The sequence below is a fragment of the Lynx rufus genome, unplaced genomic scaffold (assembly GCF_022079265.1).
Source record: "Lynx rufus isolate CCGP_SWC_20201006 ecotype Redwood Valley unplaced genomic scaffold, mLynRuf1.p SCAF_4, whole genome shotgun sequence".
Taxonomy (NCBI): Eukaryota; Metazoa; Chordata; class Mammalia; order Carnivora; family Felidae; genus Lynx; species Lynx rufus.
In genome coordinates, this window is record NW_025814856.1 from 57619445 (window position 1) to 57635763 (window position 16319).

Consider the following 16319-nt stretch of genomic DNA (forward strand, 5'->3'; position numbering starts at 1 on the left):
CACGGTTGGTCAGTCCATCCTGCTGCACAGGGAAGAGGAGGGCATGTGTTAGGATAGCTAACACCAAGCAACTGCCACTTGAGAAAACACGTGCACAACATAGGATGAAGACGGAGGGCAGGGGTTTAAAGAAGGGCCAGATAAGACACTTTGGTCGGGCACATGGCACTCACTGATGGAAAAGGTACTGCTAGGTGCTTGCACACAAAATACCCAGACAGGAAAGAAGCCGCATGGTAATCTTACTCTGAATATGTCTTTCCCAGTATAATTTTAGTTTGAACAAATGGCCTTCTAATTTTTTTTAATGTTTATTTACTTTTGAGAGACAGAGAGACAGAGCATGAGCGGGGGAAGGGCAGAGAAAGAGAGGGAGACACAGAATCCAAAGCAGGCTCCAGGTTCTGAGCTGTCAGCACAGAGCCCAATGTGGGGCTCGAACCCACGAACTGCGAGATCATGACCTGAGCCGAATTCAGACGCTTAACTGACTGAGCCACCCAGGTGCCTCCGAACATGTGGCCTTCTAAAATGTCGCAGGCAAAAGCTCTGGAGAGTCAATTATAGGCTGTGATACTGTGATTTATAATAAGAAATATTTTAGGGACACAAGGGTGACTCAGTCGGTTAAGTGTCTAACTCTTGGTTTTGGCTCAGGTCATGATTTCACAGATTCATGGGTTCAGCTCCTCGTTGGGCTCTGCGCTGGCAGCTGGGAACCTGTTTGGGATTCTTGGTATCCCTTGCTCTCTGCCCCTCCCCCACTGGTGCTATCTCTTGTCTCTCTCAAAATAAATACATAAACTTAATAAGAAAAAGAAGTATTTATTTCATAGGGTGCCTGGGTGGCTCAGTCAGTTGAGCATCTGACTTTAGTTCAGGTCGTGATCTCAAGGTTCGTGGGTTCAAGCCCTGCGTTGGGCTCTATGCCATCAGCACAGAGTCCACCTCGGATCCTCTGTCTCCCTCTCCCTCTGCCCCTCCCCTGCTCTCTCTCTCTCAAAAATAAATAAACATTAAAAAAAAAAAAAGAACTATTTATCAGGTCTCCCTCCTGCGCCTGGCACAGAGCTCCAAAAACCCTTGGAACTTCCTGTGATGAGAATGAGGTGTCTTTTGTTATGTTACTGAGGTGACTTTTGGAAAGCACCTAACGATGGGGGCTGGCTGCCAGGGGAGCCAACCAAGTGATTAGAGTTGGGACTTTTCACCTGACCCCTGGGGAGGGGTAAAAAGAGGAGCTGGAAATGGAATCAATCACCAGTGGCCAATGATTTAGTCAATCATGCTTGTGTAATGATGCCTCCCTAAAATTCCAAAAGGGCGGAGTTCAGAGAACTTCCGGGTTCACTTCTGGTGAGCTCAGATAAAGCATGGAAGCCCCATGCCCCTTCCCACATATTTTGACCTATGTATCTCTTCTTTCTGGCAGTTTCTGAGTTAAATCCCTTTTTTTATGTGTTTATTTTTATTTTTGATAGAGAGCGTAAGCAGGGGAGGGGCAGAGAGAGAGGGAGACAAGGAATCTGAAGCAGGCCCCAGGCTCCAAGCTGTCAGCACACAGCCTGACGCGGGGCTCGAACCCACAAACCGTGAGATCATGACCTGAGCCGAAGTTGGACGCTTAACCAACTGAGCCACCCAGGAACCCCAATCCTTTTGTAATGAACTTGTAACCCCGTAGTAAGTTGTTTCTCTGAATTCTGTGAGCTGCTGTAGCAAATTAATCAAATTTGAGGAAGGGGTCATTGGAACTTCTGATTTAGAGCCGGTCCTCAGAAGTGTGGTGACAAACTAAACTTGCAGTTGTCTGCTGAACAGGTTGGGTACAGTCTCATAGGACTGAGCCCTTAACATACGGAAGCTGATGCTAGCTTCAGGCACATAGTGTCAGAACTGAGTTGAATTGTAAGAGAAAACTTTACCCTTCTTCCCTCCTAGATTCTGTGGCTAACCTAATAATTAAATTGATATAAGACAGATTCACAAGTTAGCCAGGCAAATTTGGTTTTGTACATATGAGAACTCACAAAAATATGAGACTCAAAGAAGTGACTAGAGCAGACAGCTTTTTTTATGTTTTAGATAAAGAAATAATACATTTGTGAAGAATCGACAAGAAAAAGAAACTTGGGCTTAGCATAGCAAATTAGCGAAGAAGTAAACGAGGTTTATTTATACAGCCTTCTGGGCCCTGAATTCCCCATCTCTGGCGATAAGGATGTCTTCTACCTGGGTACCCTTCGTGTGGGAAATTTATTTCCTGCTTTCAGGGAGACAAAAGAGGGCCAGCATGGTTTTATTGCACTGTGTCCTAAGTACTTTAATTCCGAATAATCCATATGCCAAAGTGACATATTTGGGGACAGCCTGCCCTGAACCTCAACCCTGTTAAAAACACCACAACTGGCACAAAATGGAGTCACTTATGCGAAGCCCTGTGTCACCAAACTGAGCATTAACTTAGTTACAAATTTGGCTCTCCGAGAAATGGAATCTTAAACCAGTCAATGCCTGGTGTAACTTCCTTGTTCCTGCACCTTGTTCCTGCACCCCTAGTATAGTGCATTTGAGATTCGTCCATGTGGCCACATGTCACCATATCATGATTGCCTTCTTGTGGTTGTGTAGTATTCCACTGAGTGGACGGACCACCATTTGCTTACCCGTTCATCCACTGAAAGACAGGAAGACATTTTACTGGAGGTGCATTGGCAGTTTTGACTTTTAAATTATGCAAGAGTATTACCTATTCAATAAACAAGTAAATTTTTTTTAATGTAAAATAATGTCAGGGCGCCTGGGTGGCTCAGTCGGTTAAGCATCCGACTCTTGGTTTCGGCTCAGATCATGATCTCATAGGCGTGATATCGAGCCCTGCGTCGGGCTCCAAGCTAAACGTGGAGCCTATTTAAGACTCTCTCCCTCCCTCTCCCTCTTCCCCTCCCTCCCTTGCACCTGGTTCCTCTCTCTCTCTCTTAAAAATAAATTAAAAGTAAAATAATGTCCTAAAGACACCAGTGGGACTAAGATCCTTTAATTTTTAGTCCTTAGTTGGAGAGTTATAAATGCTTCTCACTGTTAACTGTAGACGGACTTGTCACCCCGCCCCATACCTGCCACGCTCCTCTCTGGCCCCCAAGAACCTGTGCAATCCTGCGAATGGACAGTGCCAATCCACCTTGCCCCACACTCACCCAACAGCTATGCCTTTGGCCTGCCACAACTTCAGGAAGCTTCCTCCTTATTATGTTCCGCACTAGTCACAGTTTGAGGAAGTAAATGACAAAAACCCTCCATGAAACTGACTGAAACAAAACAGAACAAAAAGGAAATTCACTGGCCCGTGGTATAGTTAAAAGTACAGGCCCTAGCAGCTGTGTGCTCATGCTTGAATCCCACCTCCGCTGTTTGAAAGTTGCATAGTCTCAGGCAAGTTACAAAATCTCTTTGTGCCTCAGTTCCCTCATTTGTGAAGTAGGAGGACATCATAGTTCCTAACTCACAGAGTTGCAAGGATTATATGAAGTGGTATTTGTGTAGCACCTAGAACAATGCCTGGTATATAATAAGTGCTGTATTATGTTTGTTGAGTTAAATAAATAAACCTAACTAAAAAGTCTAGAGGAAGAGCCCATTTTCATGTCGGCTTCACCCAGGGGCTCAGACGATGGCACAGAGCCACCAGCTTTGTTCTTCCCTCCTCTGGGTTTCTTCCATTTCCAGGCACGTTCTCTCCTCATGGTGACAAGACAGCTGCCAGCACCTCTATCCTTACAGCCTCAGCAACTCCAACTCCCCACATCAGGTCTCATTGTCCCTGATAAAGTTGTGTGTCCTTGCACCAAGCAGAGTAATTAAATGCTCTGCCTAGCCAGGTGTAAGTCACGAGCTCACTCCAAGCACCAGGAGGAAAGTGGGGCAAGCTCCCTATGGGAACTGGGGTGCTATCACCAACAAAATACAAATCACATCATGCCCCTCTGTTGTCAATTTTGTCTCCGCCCTGACATCAATTCCACTGAGTTGAGTTTGCTTTAAGCCAGGCTGGTGCTCTGAAGCCACCCTTCCTCCCCCCCGCCCCCCTACACTCCCACACCAGCATCCTAGTAAGCTGAGGATCCCTTATACATCTTTGATTGCCCAGGGCCTGACACAGGCAAATGTTCCTGTTTCTTGGACTCACCCCCAAACTTCCAGTCCACAAATACATCCTTCTCTGTGGCAGATTCCAGGGTCCCCCACAGTTTCACAGGCTGAGCATGGTCCCTGGGAAATGATTGACAGGAAACGGCCTGCAGAATTGCGATTATTTGGGATTTGTTCTTAATGTTAATGCGATGCTGGTTCCTTTCTGTTTCTTTAATGCCATTTTGTACTAAGGTAGTTCAAAGTTCTTTACAAGCAGCTAGTAATTAATTCAACTTCATTAAGGCCAATTAATCCAGGATTAATTATAAATTTGCCCAGAGGAAGTTATTATACTTTGCTCTTTGATTTAGGTTTTGGCTTCTAAAGATTCTTTTAGGAGTGAAATGGAAATTTCCCTTTTCTCTGAGGGTATCTACCTTGCCAGTGATTGTGTTAACCATGTACCTTCCTCAAAATGTCCTATATTAACCTCGAATGAGATTGTCACTCAGGCCACCAGCTGTGTGCTACATGACATTGCCAGCACTAAACAGATCTTCTAATGCCACATTAGACACAGGGTGAGGAAGAGAATGTCCTGGCAAGAACTGGTCCCACACAATTTCAAATCATAGCCCTACCTCATGCTGGCTGTGTGACTCACCCTTTCTTCTGCCTACATATGGACATCATAATGTTTTACAAGATCATTATAGTGTATATTGGCCATCATCCACTCCCTCTTTTCCTGAAAGCCTCCATGATTTTCCTTGGAGGCATCACACCTTCTCTCCTCCAGATCACTATGGGGACTGACTCCACTTAGTTCCAGAGTGAGACTGAGACTCAGGTCCAGTCCACCAGCCATAGCAATTGGTTGGGTAGTGAGCATGTGACCCAGTTAGCACAACTGGAGAAAACCCTGGAATTGTTTCCAGGGCAAACAATACAAAAGTGTGCTCTCTGACACTGGACTAAAACCTATAGAAATCGGTCTGGGCTATGATGGGATCCCATGAGGGGAGCCTGGCCATGGCAGAATAATGGGCCTCCAAAGATGTCCATGTCCTTTGAGTATGTGAGTATGTTATCCTGTAAGTATGTATCCTGTGAGAACCTGTGAGTATGTTATCCTACATGGTAAAGAGGACTTTGCAGGTGTGATTCAGTTAAGGATCTTGAAAAGGGGAGGTTATCCTGTATTATCCTGCGGGCCTGATGAAATCACAAGAGTCCTTATCAGAGGAAAGCAGGGGGGTCAGATTCAGAGAGATGGCGTCATGAGAAAGGCCCCACTGGCCATTACTGTCTTTGAAGACGGAAGACAGACATGAAGCCAGGAATGAAGCTGGAAAAGGCAGGCAGTGGATTCTCCCCTAGATCCTCCAGAAGGGAATGAAGCCTTGCCAACACCTGGATTTTAGCCCATTAAGACCCATTTTGGACATTGGTCTCCAGAACCGTAAGAGAATAAATGTGTGTTGGCTGAAGCCACTAAGTTTGTGGCAATTTGTTACCACAGCAACAGGAAATGAATGCAAGCATTTAATTGGAGTACTGAGTCTATTTTCATATTTGTTGCATAAATGAATATCTCCTAATTCCCTCCCACCTGATTAGAGGTGTAGGGGGCCTTTACTGGGCTCGCTCCACATCTTAGACCCGAGGATCACTAAGACTTACACGGTAAATAGCCTCAGTGTGTGTCTTCTGCTCAGATCTGCCGCTTTCATCCAGGCCACCCTGACCTCTGCCCCCACTGCCGTGTGACCCCAGCACAGGTGCTCAGGAGCTGCAGGCCCCAGCTGCTTTCCTAGGCTAACACTGGGACTCAGCAGATGCCACCACCGCCAGGTTTCCCCATTGCAGTAGGATGTGCCCTGCTGAAATGGAAACACTGGTCCCCAGCAGAGGGGGTTACAATAGGAGACAGAGGACTAGCTCTTGCTAACCTGACCCCTGTCCCCAGCCTGACTTCCGCCTCTACTCTCCACAGCAGTTCCTGTGAGTGCCCTGGGGTACTGTTTCAGCTGAAAAAGCATGACAAAATTATTCACTAAGGCCAGGATACACACAGAGAAGGCAAATATCCAAGGGTGGGGCGGAAAGCCATGCCTCTATATTCCAAGGATCTGATACCACTTTCTGTGCCCTTCCCAATGCTAGAGCCCCTTGTAAAAGATCTCATTTAATTTTCTTAGTAATCTCATACATGCATGTTGTTACTGCTGTTTTACAGCACGGGGAAGTAGACCTAGAGAGATAACTTGCTCAGAAAACGTCGGGATTTGAATCCAGATCATCCACGCAGGATCCTTCTGTTCCCTGCCAGCTGATCCTTGTTTTATGTTAGGTTCCTTTAACCCCAATGATGTGCACCATCTTCATAATTTATGTCCTATCCAGGTACCACCTACCACTTAATATGTTTCTTTAAATTAACCCACCTTTTGACTTAAATGAAAGTATTTTCCTGTATGTAGAAAAACTGTCACTTGCAACAAGTACACAGGAACCACACAAACCTTAGTTTCAGAGTCTTTAGGGAGAGAAAGGGGTTAAAGTTACACTCTGCCCCCCTAAGACTTATTGAGAGAGAATTTGAAGGGCATTCATGTTCTTACTATAAAAATCAATATTATTTAGTTTTATGTCTTTGTACCACCTCTAAGTTGCCAGCAAAATTCTCTTTGTCTGCTCTGTCCTCAGAAATCAGCCTAGGGCAGAAAAAACAAGCATGCCAATTAGGTTGGCAATAATCAGAGAGGCGTGTAATTCCAAATGTAGGTGAGGATGTGGAAACCCAAGATCACTGAATAAGCCAATTAGTTTTTGTTTGTTTTTTTTAATTTTTTTTCAACGTTTATTTATTTTTGGGACAGAGAGAGACAGAGCATGAACGGGGGAGGGGCAGAGAGAGAGGGAGACACAGAATCGGAAACAGGCTCCAGGCTCCGAGCCATCAGCCCAGAGCCTGACGCGGGGCTCGAACTCACGGACCGCGAGATCATGACCTGGCTGAAGTTGGACGCTTAACCGACTGCGCCACCCAGGCGCCCCTAAGCCAATTAGTTTTAAAAAGAGATTCCCTCAACAGGGTATTTCTTTGACTTATTGCTGATTGGCTGGGATCTTGGGACCATGGCTCTGAAGTGCACTCCACATGTTGGGAATTATTCTGCTTATAATAAGCATAGTAGGCTCCTTGGTGTGACATACGCTCTCAAAAGCTTTAAATGCACATTCCCAGCCATTGATCACCATGCAAATGATCTCCCTAAGACTAGACTGTCAGAAAAGGAATGAAGAGAACGATTAACTTCAAGAACGCAAACCTCACTTTGTGACCTGTGAATACCACAAAATTCAACAAAACACGGAGGATTCTAGAGCAACCGCTGGGAGGAGTGCTGATGCCTTACATTTTGATCACATCCTTCAGTTTGGCTGAGAGTCTGATCAAAAGGGAGGAATTGTTAAAAACAAGAAACTAAGCTCAAAATGGACTCACTTATGCTAAGCCCCACATCACCAAACCAAGACTTAATTAGCGTTGGTTCTCCAAGAAATGGAATCTTAAACCTTATCAGGAATCGTCTGATCAGCACTAGATAATCTGCCTGATAGACCCTGCATCCCCTAAAGGAAAGGAACCTTGTAATAACCAACCCACTTCTTTTGTCTAGTGGGACTTCCTTATTTCTGCCCCCTTTCATTTTGTGTGGCTCCTTGGAGATCCTTTCTGCTCATTGGATGCTGCCTGATTCGTGAATTGTTGAATATAGCTAATAACATCTTTAAAATTTACTCCGTTGAATTTTGTTTTTTAAGCTTGCAAAGGATATCAAAAGATATGGATCAACTGCCAGATGAAGAGATACATAGGTCAAGGTATGGGGAAAGAGCCTGAAGCCTAAGCACATCATACTCCCCAAATCTTCACGTGTTCATCAAGTTCTCTGAATCCTTTTGGGTTTTTTTGGAGGCTTCATTACATGAGCACAATTGTTTAATCACTGGTCATTGGCAACTGATCTAACCTCCAGCCCCTCTCATCTCCCTGGAGACCAGGGGAATGGGACTGAAAGTTCCAACCCTTTAATCACTTGGCTGGTTCTCTTGGTAGCCAGCCTCCATCTTCAGGTGCCGTCCAAAAGCCACCTTATTAACATCATAGACCTCCAGCTCCCATCACTTAGGAAATACCAAGGGCTTTAGGAGCTCGATGCCAGAAACAGCACAAAGACCTGTTAAAAAACAAAATTCATTTGACGATCTAATTGGCTTCACTTAATGATTCATGAATTGAGAAGCATCCCATCTTAGCAGATAGAAGGGAGCTCTGGGGAGCTGTACAAAATGGAAGGCTTTTATAGGAAGAAGGCGGGGGGGGAGAAAAAGGAAGTTTCTAGCAAAGAGTGGATTGTTTGAGGCCACGTCTCCTTCCTCTGCAGGAAGGCAGGGGTCTATTAGGCAGATTACCTCACTAGTGCTGACCAGATAATTCCAGATGGACTGGTTAAAGTCATATTTCCGGAAGGTGTTGAAACTATAGTCAGGTTAGGAATTAAGTCGTTTGCTGCCATGGGTCTTAGCACAAGTGACTCCATTTTAAGTCTCTTCTTTTTTAACAGACCAAATATGTATTTCTTATTATAAAACACAGTATCACAGCTCCTGTGGATAATGCTGCTATGAAAACTGGTGTAGCTAGCTCCTAAGTCCCTGTTTCCAGTTCTTTGGAGTATATACCTCAGAGTGGGATTGCTGGGTCACATGGAAAATTTGTTTAACTTTCTGAGGAGAAACTGTTTTCCACAGCAGCTGCACTATTATACGCTCTCATCAGCAATGCACGATGGTTCCAATATCTCCACATCTTGGCCAATACTTGTTATTTGGTTTTTTCTTTCCCTTCCCTTCCCTTTCCTTCCCTTCCCCTTCCTTCCTTCTTTCCTTCCTTCCTTCCTTCCTTCCTTCCTTCCTTCCTTCCTTCCTTTCCCTTTCCTTCCATCCTTCCTTCTTCGTTCCCCCTTTCTTCCTTCCTTCCCTCCTCTCCTCCTTCTTCCTCTCCTTCCTCTCCCTCCTCCCTTCTTCTCCTTCTTCTCCTTCTTCTTCTTCTCTCTTTCTCCTTATTCTTCCTTAAGTCCACCCTACTGGGTGTGAAATAGTATCTCAGTGCAGTTTTGATTTATATTTCCCTGATGACGAATGATGTTGAGTATCACTTCATGTGCTAGTTGGCCATTTGTACATCTTCTCTGGAGAAATGTCTATCAAGTCCTTTGCTCATTTTTTTAATGGGTTGTTTATTTTTTTGTGTGTTGAGCTGTAGGAGCTCTTAGAATTTGCTAGACATCAAATCCTCATCAGATACATGATTTGTAAATATTTTCTCCCATTTTGTGCATTATTATTTCATTCTGTTGAGAGATAGAGTCTTTTGATGCGCAAAAGTTTTAAATTTTGATTGAGTTCAACTTATCTGTTTTTTTCTTTAGTTGCTTAAATATGGTACCATATTTAAGAAACCATCGCCAAATTCAAGATTATGAAGATTTACCCCTATGTTTTCTCTTAAGAGTTTTATAGGTCCCGGGGCGCCTGGGTGGCGCAGTCGGTTAAGCGTCCGACTTCAGCCAGGTCACGATCTCGCGGTCCGTGAGTTCGAGCCCCGCGTCAGGCTCGGGGCTGATGGCTCGGAGCCTGGAGCCTGTTTCCGATTCTGTGTCTCCCTCTCTCTCTCTGCACCTCCCCCGTTCATGCTCTGTCTCTCTCTGTCCCAAAAATAAATAAAAACATTGAAAAAAAAATTAAAAAAAAAAAAAAGAGTTTTATAGGTCCTCAACACAGGTTTTGGATCCACTTTGCGTTAATTTTTGTATATTGTATAAGGGGCCAACTTCTTTCTTTTGCATATGAATATCCAGTTTTCCCAGTACAATTCATTGAAGAGATTGTCCTTTCCAACTGTCCCACTGAATGGTCTCAGCACCCTTGACCATATATATGAGGGCTTATTACTCTTTATTATGCCTTCCTGAGGCAGTGGTGAGGGCAGAGGTAGGTTTGATCTGGGCTTGTGGTTCAAAGGTCAGGTGTGAAAGAAGTCAAAGCAAAGAAGAAGCAGAAGGGGTTGAGAAACAGTTAGCTGAGATCATCAAACTTGGACTGGAGAAAAGAGGAGATGAGGAACTGGAGATGAAAGAACAAGGGTCACAGAAGTAAAATGAGAGAGCTGGCAGGTCTGAGAGTCTCATCCAGCACAATTCGGGAATGTAGCAGTCCACATAGTTACTTGTATATATGTCATCACACTGATAAGGACTTTCATCAGTACCCATGGATGGAGACCTAACTCAAACTATTTTAAGCCCCAATGTCAGTGCCATTTACACTGCAAGTAGGGCAGAGCTGTACCTGGGAATGTAAAAGATCTCATCAGGAATGTCTGGCCAGCTTTCTTTTCCTTTGTGTTGACTATTCTTAGGCAGTTTTCCCATGAAGTGGCAAAGATGACCTGGAACACCATGACTCAAGTCTCTTTCTTGGTATTTCCAGTAAAGGGACCGGGATTCAGTGTCACTGGACTGTCTGCTCACATTGCTGAACTAATCATCATTTTTGTGGGGGGGAGAAGGGATACTTTGATAGGCCAGGCCAGGGTCCCATATCCATTCCTGAAACAAAGCTGTGGTTGGGTCAACCCATCCAAACAACTTGGACTCAAAGTCAAAGAAGGGTGGCTCTCGAAAGAAAATTAGACTCATGGTAGCCAGAAGAAGCAGGAGGACGCTGGGTAGGCAACATATGTCCACTACTGTGGGCTTCACCTCCCCTTTACTCACCTGTGTATCTTGGACAATGGCCTGCTGCATAGTCTTCTGTTGAAATGAAAGAAACCGTCTGGTTCCGCAACCAGACCCAGCTTTTTTCTACACCAGATGTGGGTCTAGGCTTTGCCAGGCACTTCTCAATTTGTGATCTTGGACAAACTCTGACCCCTCCTAGGGCCTCAGTTTCCTCATCTGTGAAATGAGGATATGGCTAGGCCCGATCTGTGATGGAACAGCTCTGGTAGAAGGGGAGGTGGGGGCATTGGACTGGCATCCTGCCTCTCAGCTTTCCCTTTCCACACACCTACTGGCCACAAAAGAATTCTACAACCCCAGGGAATGTGGTTTGAAAACCATTGGATCAAGTGATCCTACTGAGTTCCCCTGAGCTCCCAAATCCTTATTCCCCAACCCTCGCCACTCATATCAGCCGGAAGGAAATCCTTCTCTTCGTGCTAAAGTTTGGGGCTTAAAATACTAAATGTAGGAAAGGTCTTCTCTCCTAACTGAACAATACACAAAGAAGTAAGTCCCACAGAGTGCCTCACTTCGACTACTAGTTGGGGGAAAGTTTTCCTCTTTACAGGGTGAAAGAATTGCTCCTCACCTATGGGTAATGACCAGGAAAAAGTCTATGAGGTGCTAAGCAACCTTCTCAGTGTCATAGGGTTGACGAATCATAGGCCACCTGTAACAAACTCAAGCCTTCCAAGGATTTTCCAAAAGCTTCCATTCACTGACAGAAACCATTACTAAGTCCCATAAAACCTACTGTTTAAAATACATGCAAAATAATAATAATAATAGTAAGGGGCACCTGGGTGGCTCAGTTGGTTGAGCATCCAACACTTGATTTAGATTCAGGTCATGATCTCAGGGTCATGGGATTGATCCCTGTGTTGGGCTCTGTGCTGAGCATGCAGGCTGCTTAAGATTCTCTCTCTCTGTCTCTCTGCCCCTCTCCTCCGCTTGGGCTGTCTCTCTTGAAAAAAAATTTTTTTTCTTTAATTTTAAATAAAAATAAAATACATGCAGCAAAACTACATGATTTCAAGCGTGTATGTGGTGGTTTAGAACCTTATTTGGATTCATAAGAAGACTCCATTGTGAGTCAGGCTATGTGGTAAGCAATTGAGTTAAAATGAACACAAACATGGTCTACACGCTCCTAATGCCTGCAGTTTAGTGAGAGACAAACATTGACCTAATAATCTTGCAAACAGAAACCTAGATTCAAAAATAATGTTGATGTATAAGATGCGAGAGTCAGAAATTAATACAGTAGAATTTAACTTCAGGTCTGCCTCAACCCTAATGCAAGGCGTCCTAAATTCTAGATAAGTCCCTCCTTTTCCCCATCTCCAAATCGGAGGTAATAACTTGAGCTCCGCAGAAGGGTATGACTTTCAAATAAGATAATACATAGTGGCACAATTAAGAGCCAGACTCCAGGACCTCACTTTGGTGCAGCGCCCCACTCCAAGGCCAAACTCCTGAGGAGGTCCCCTTGCATTTTCATCCCAGGGTCAGGGCAGGAAGCGCTGGCTGCGGGGAAAGCCAAGCGCGCGGCACAGCCGGAAGTGGGTGGGCGGAACCCTGCCGGCAGTCGCGATGGGCGCGGCTACGAGCCAATGGGGGAGCGGAGGCGTTCCCGCCCTCGCCAATGGGACGCCGAGTGAGGCGGGCCTTGACAAACCGCCCTAGTAACAGCCGCATGGTAACCCAGGTGCTGGGCGTGTGGTACTTGCTCCCGGTTTTCCACGCAGGCTGTGGCTCCCGGCGTCTGCAAGATGAAGATTGAGGAGGTGAAGAGCACCACGAAGACGCAGCGCATCGCCTCCCACAGCCACGTGAAGGGGCTGGGGCTGGACGAGAGCGGCCTGGCCAAGCAGGCGGCCTCGGGGCTCGTGGGCCAGGAGAACGCACGAGAGGTGTGGCGGGCCGGCCTGGGAGTTGAGAGGCTGCTGAAGTGGGGGGCTGAGGGCGGGGTGCGCGCTTGGATGCCCCGCCGAAGTTTCCGTAGGCCAGTGAGAATGGGCTACGAGGGTCGGCGAGGGAGGTGCACCCTGGGAGTGGGAGAGGGGCCATCCAGGAGAACAGGTGCCGCCCCCACGGGGACGGTTGACTGCTTCACCTCATTGACAAGTGTCGATTGAGCCCCGTCCACTGTGCCATGACGCAGGGATAAGCGGGGAAGAAGATAGTTAAGGTCCCTGCTCTCCTGGAGCTTACATTTTGGTGTAGTGAGAGACGATAAACGTTTAACCAGTAAATAAAATAATCATTACGTTTTGGTGGAGGTCAGGTCCTGCAGGACTTTGTCGGACCTGGTAAGGAATTTGGATTTTTGTGAACGGCAGTGGGAGTCAATGGGGGCTTTAAAGTAGAGGAGTGATCAACCTTAGAAAACTCACTTTCCTTCCAAGGCCTTGGCAGCTGAAGGAGGAAAGCGGGAGTTAGGGAGAGGAGCATCCTTTCTGACCGTTCCAGTCAAATCCACTTTTTGTTTTTAAGTGGCAGTGATGCCAAGTCATTTCACCTACATTATAATCGCGAAACTATTCACGCTCTTCGTATTGTATTTTTTGCAGATGAATAAATTGAGGGTGGAAGAGGTCACTTCACTTACCCACTTGCCACTGTTTAGCAATGGTAGTGCTGGGATTTGTACCCCCATGTCTTTCTGACTCTCAAAGCAGTGCTCTTTCTGTGATATTACAGTCCCTTTTCTGCCTGCTGTGCTCTAAGATCAGATCCATGCCAAGGCCTTTCATAGCTTAGCAGCTATAGAAACCTGCACTTAATGTGAGGTTAAAGCTATTGCCTCCTAGGCTGATTGTGCTAAAAGAAAGGGCCAAAGAAAAGCCTCTGGCTTCTCTTTTGAGCATCGTCTTTCTAAAAGGAAATATTGACAAGGTCAGGGTGACTTTGAAGCTTCTTTATCCAGCCCCTCTCTGCTTACTGAGGACGTTTTACTGAAAACAGCTAACTAACACTGGTTGAATGCTTGCTCTGCTCCAGGCAGCTCTTATCTCCAGTGTCTTGTTTCACCTCCACCCTAATAATTGTCTGTCCCCTACTTTATTATGCCACTTTTCGGACATACAAAAAAGTTAAAAGACTTGTATAGGCACCTGCGTGCCCAATTGTGCAATGAACATTGTACTCGTTTGGTTTATCCTGTATCTGTTCATTGATCCATCCACCAATCCACTGTTGCATTTCAAAGTAAGTTGCAGACTGTAGTACACTTTACCCCTAAACCCTTTAGCCTGTGTGCCAGTCATGAACTGTGTTTTCAGATTAGGAACTTGGATTCACAGAAGATGGGTAGGTAGGTCCAAGGTCACTCAGTGGGTAGTGGTAGAGACAAGATTTAAACCCAAGTCTGTTTGACTCCAGAATTCATGCTCATAATTCTGATGCTTTATGCTTCCTTATGAATATGAGCTTCCTGAGAATAGAGATGGTTAAATATGATTATATTTACTCGTTAATGGGGCGCAGTATTTATTTATTTATTTATTTATTTATTTATTGAATTAATAGGCATCCTGCTGCAGCTTCCAGGTTCTTGCATGACTCTGGTCATATCAGCAGTCTCCCTGGTGCTTAACATCCACTCATCTGAGTGTTAGATGAGGCAATCTTTTAAAGGCCCTTCCAGTTCTTTTTTAGAATTTTAGAATTCACTAAATACATGTCACTGGAGAGAATTTGGAGCTTAAACCGAGGGAGAGAAATGGAAGAGCTCATAGTGTGTCAGTAAGAGTACACATCAACAGTTTGGAAAGTTTCTTTCCAAAGAGTACAGAGGATTATGAGCTTCCATTATTAAGGAAGACCATAGTGGGTGGCTCTATTTTCTTAGAAATGCAGTATATCTGAAGAATACCTTCTGGGCTCTGTTCAGGGCACTGCTTTTCCAACTGAGTCAAAAATGGAATATAGCCCATCCACATGCACACTTTGAATCCACCTATTTATTTATTTAACAAAAATTTTTTAAATTTTTTTTTTTTTTTCAACGTTTATTTATTTTTGGGACAGAGAGAGACGGAGCATGAACGGGGGAGGGGCAGAGAGAGAGGGAGACACAGAATCGGAAACAGGCTCCAGGCTCCGAGCCATCAGCCCAGAGCCTGATGCGGGGCTCGAACTCACGGACCGCGAGATCGTGACCTGGCTGAAGTCGGACGCTTAACCGACTGCGCCACCCAGGCGCCCCTTAACAAAAATTTTTAATGTTTATTTATTTTTAAGAGACAGTGTGAGCAGGGGAGGGGCAGACAGAGAGGGAGACACAGAATCCAAAGCAGGCCTGGAGGCTGTCAGCACAGAGCCCGACGCTGGACTCAAACTCACAAACTGTGAGATCATGACCTGAGCCAAAGTCGGACGCTTAACCGACTGAGCCACCCAGGCGCCCCTATTTATTTATTGATTGATTGATCGATTGATTGAGAGTGTGTATAAGTGAGCATGGGGGAGGAGCAGAGAGAGAATCCCAAGCAGGTTCTGTGCTGATACAGCAGAGCCCAACTCTGTCTTGTGAACTGTAAGATCATGACCTGAGCCGAAATCAAGAGTTGGACACTTAACCGACTGAGCCACCCAGGCACCATTGAACCCACATTTTTGTAGTGGCTGTCTAAGTGTGGGACCAAGGTACTTCTCCACAGTCCACGGGAAGTAGTGGTAGCCTGCCCTAAGGCAAGGAGATGCACCCTTAACAGTTATATGTTAGGTTGTTAAATCAGTGTAAGAAACCTGATAGTCCTGGGATGTAAGTGTTCAGTAAGTGTGACTCTCAGCCTTCTTTATAGTTAATATCCTAAAACATATAAAAATCAGTAGCCCATTTATGGAATTTATATATACACACATTTATATATCTATATGTATGTGTACATATGGCTATAAATGATTTAATAGTATTCAGAGAGTTAGAATGAAGTTAGAATTCAGAGATGTATTATGAAATCATCAAGCAATTTACTCTTGAGGATTTGAAAGACATTCACATCTTACGGCGCCCTAGTGGTCACCTCACATGGCAGCATTTGCAACATTCTAGGAGTTAACCGATGGCCAACTAGTAGTGTGTGCCTTGATTTTTAACCCTTAATGAGTTAATTTGGGAATCTGATGAAAGCTGTGACTCTCTTCCCTGGAAAAATGCATATGGGAACATATACACACAATTTTGTTTTCAATTTAATTCCGAAATTCAGGAGGTGTTGGGCCTCTGAAGTCTATCCCTGGTCCCAGGCTAAAAATCACTGCTCCCATTTGTACCCTACCATCCATTCTCCACACAGCAACCATCAAGGTCTTTTAAAAAAGAAATCA

At 45.1% G+C, this 16319-nt stretch overlaps 1 protein-coding gene across 1 annotated transcript in view; it reads left to right on the forward strand.

Moving 5' to 3' along the window:
• The first annotated feature begins 12670 nt into the window (after positions 1-12670).
• The window catches only part of RUVBL1 (RuvB like AAA ATPase 1), a 44436-nt gene continuing 40787 nt past the window's right edge, over positions 12671-16319 (forward strand). The window contains exon 1 of the mRNA XM_047096886.1: positions 12671-12898. Within this exon, the coding sequence (XP_046952842.1) occupies positions 12758-12898 (141 nt within the window). The 5' untranslated portion in view covers positions 12671-12757. The remainder of the gene's footprint in view (positions 12899-16319) is intronic.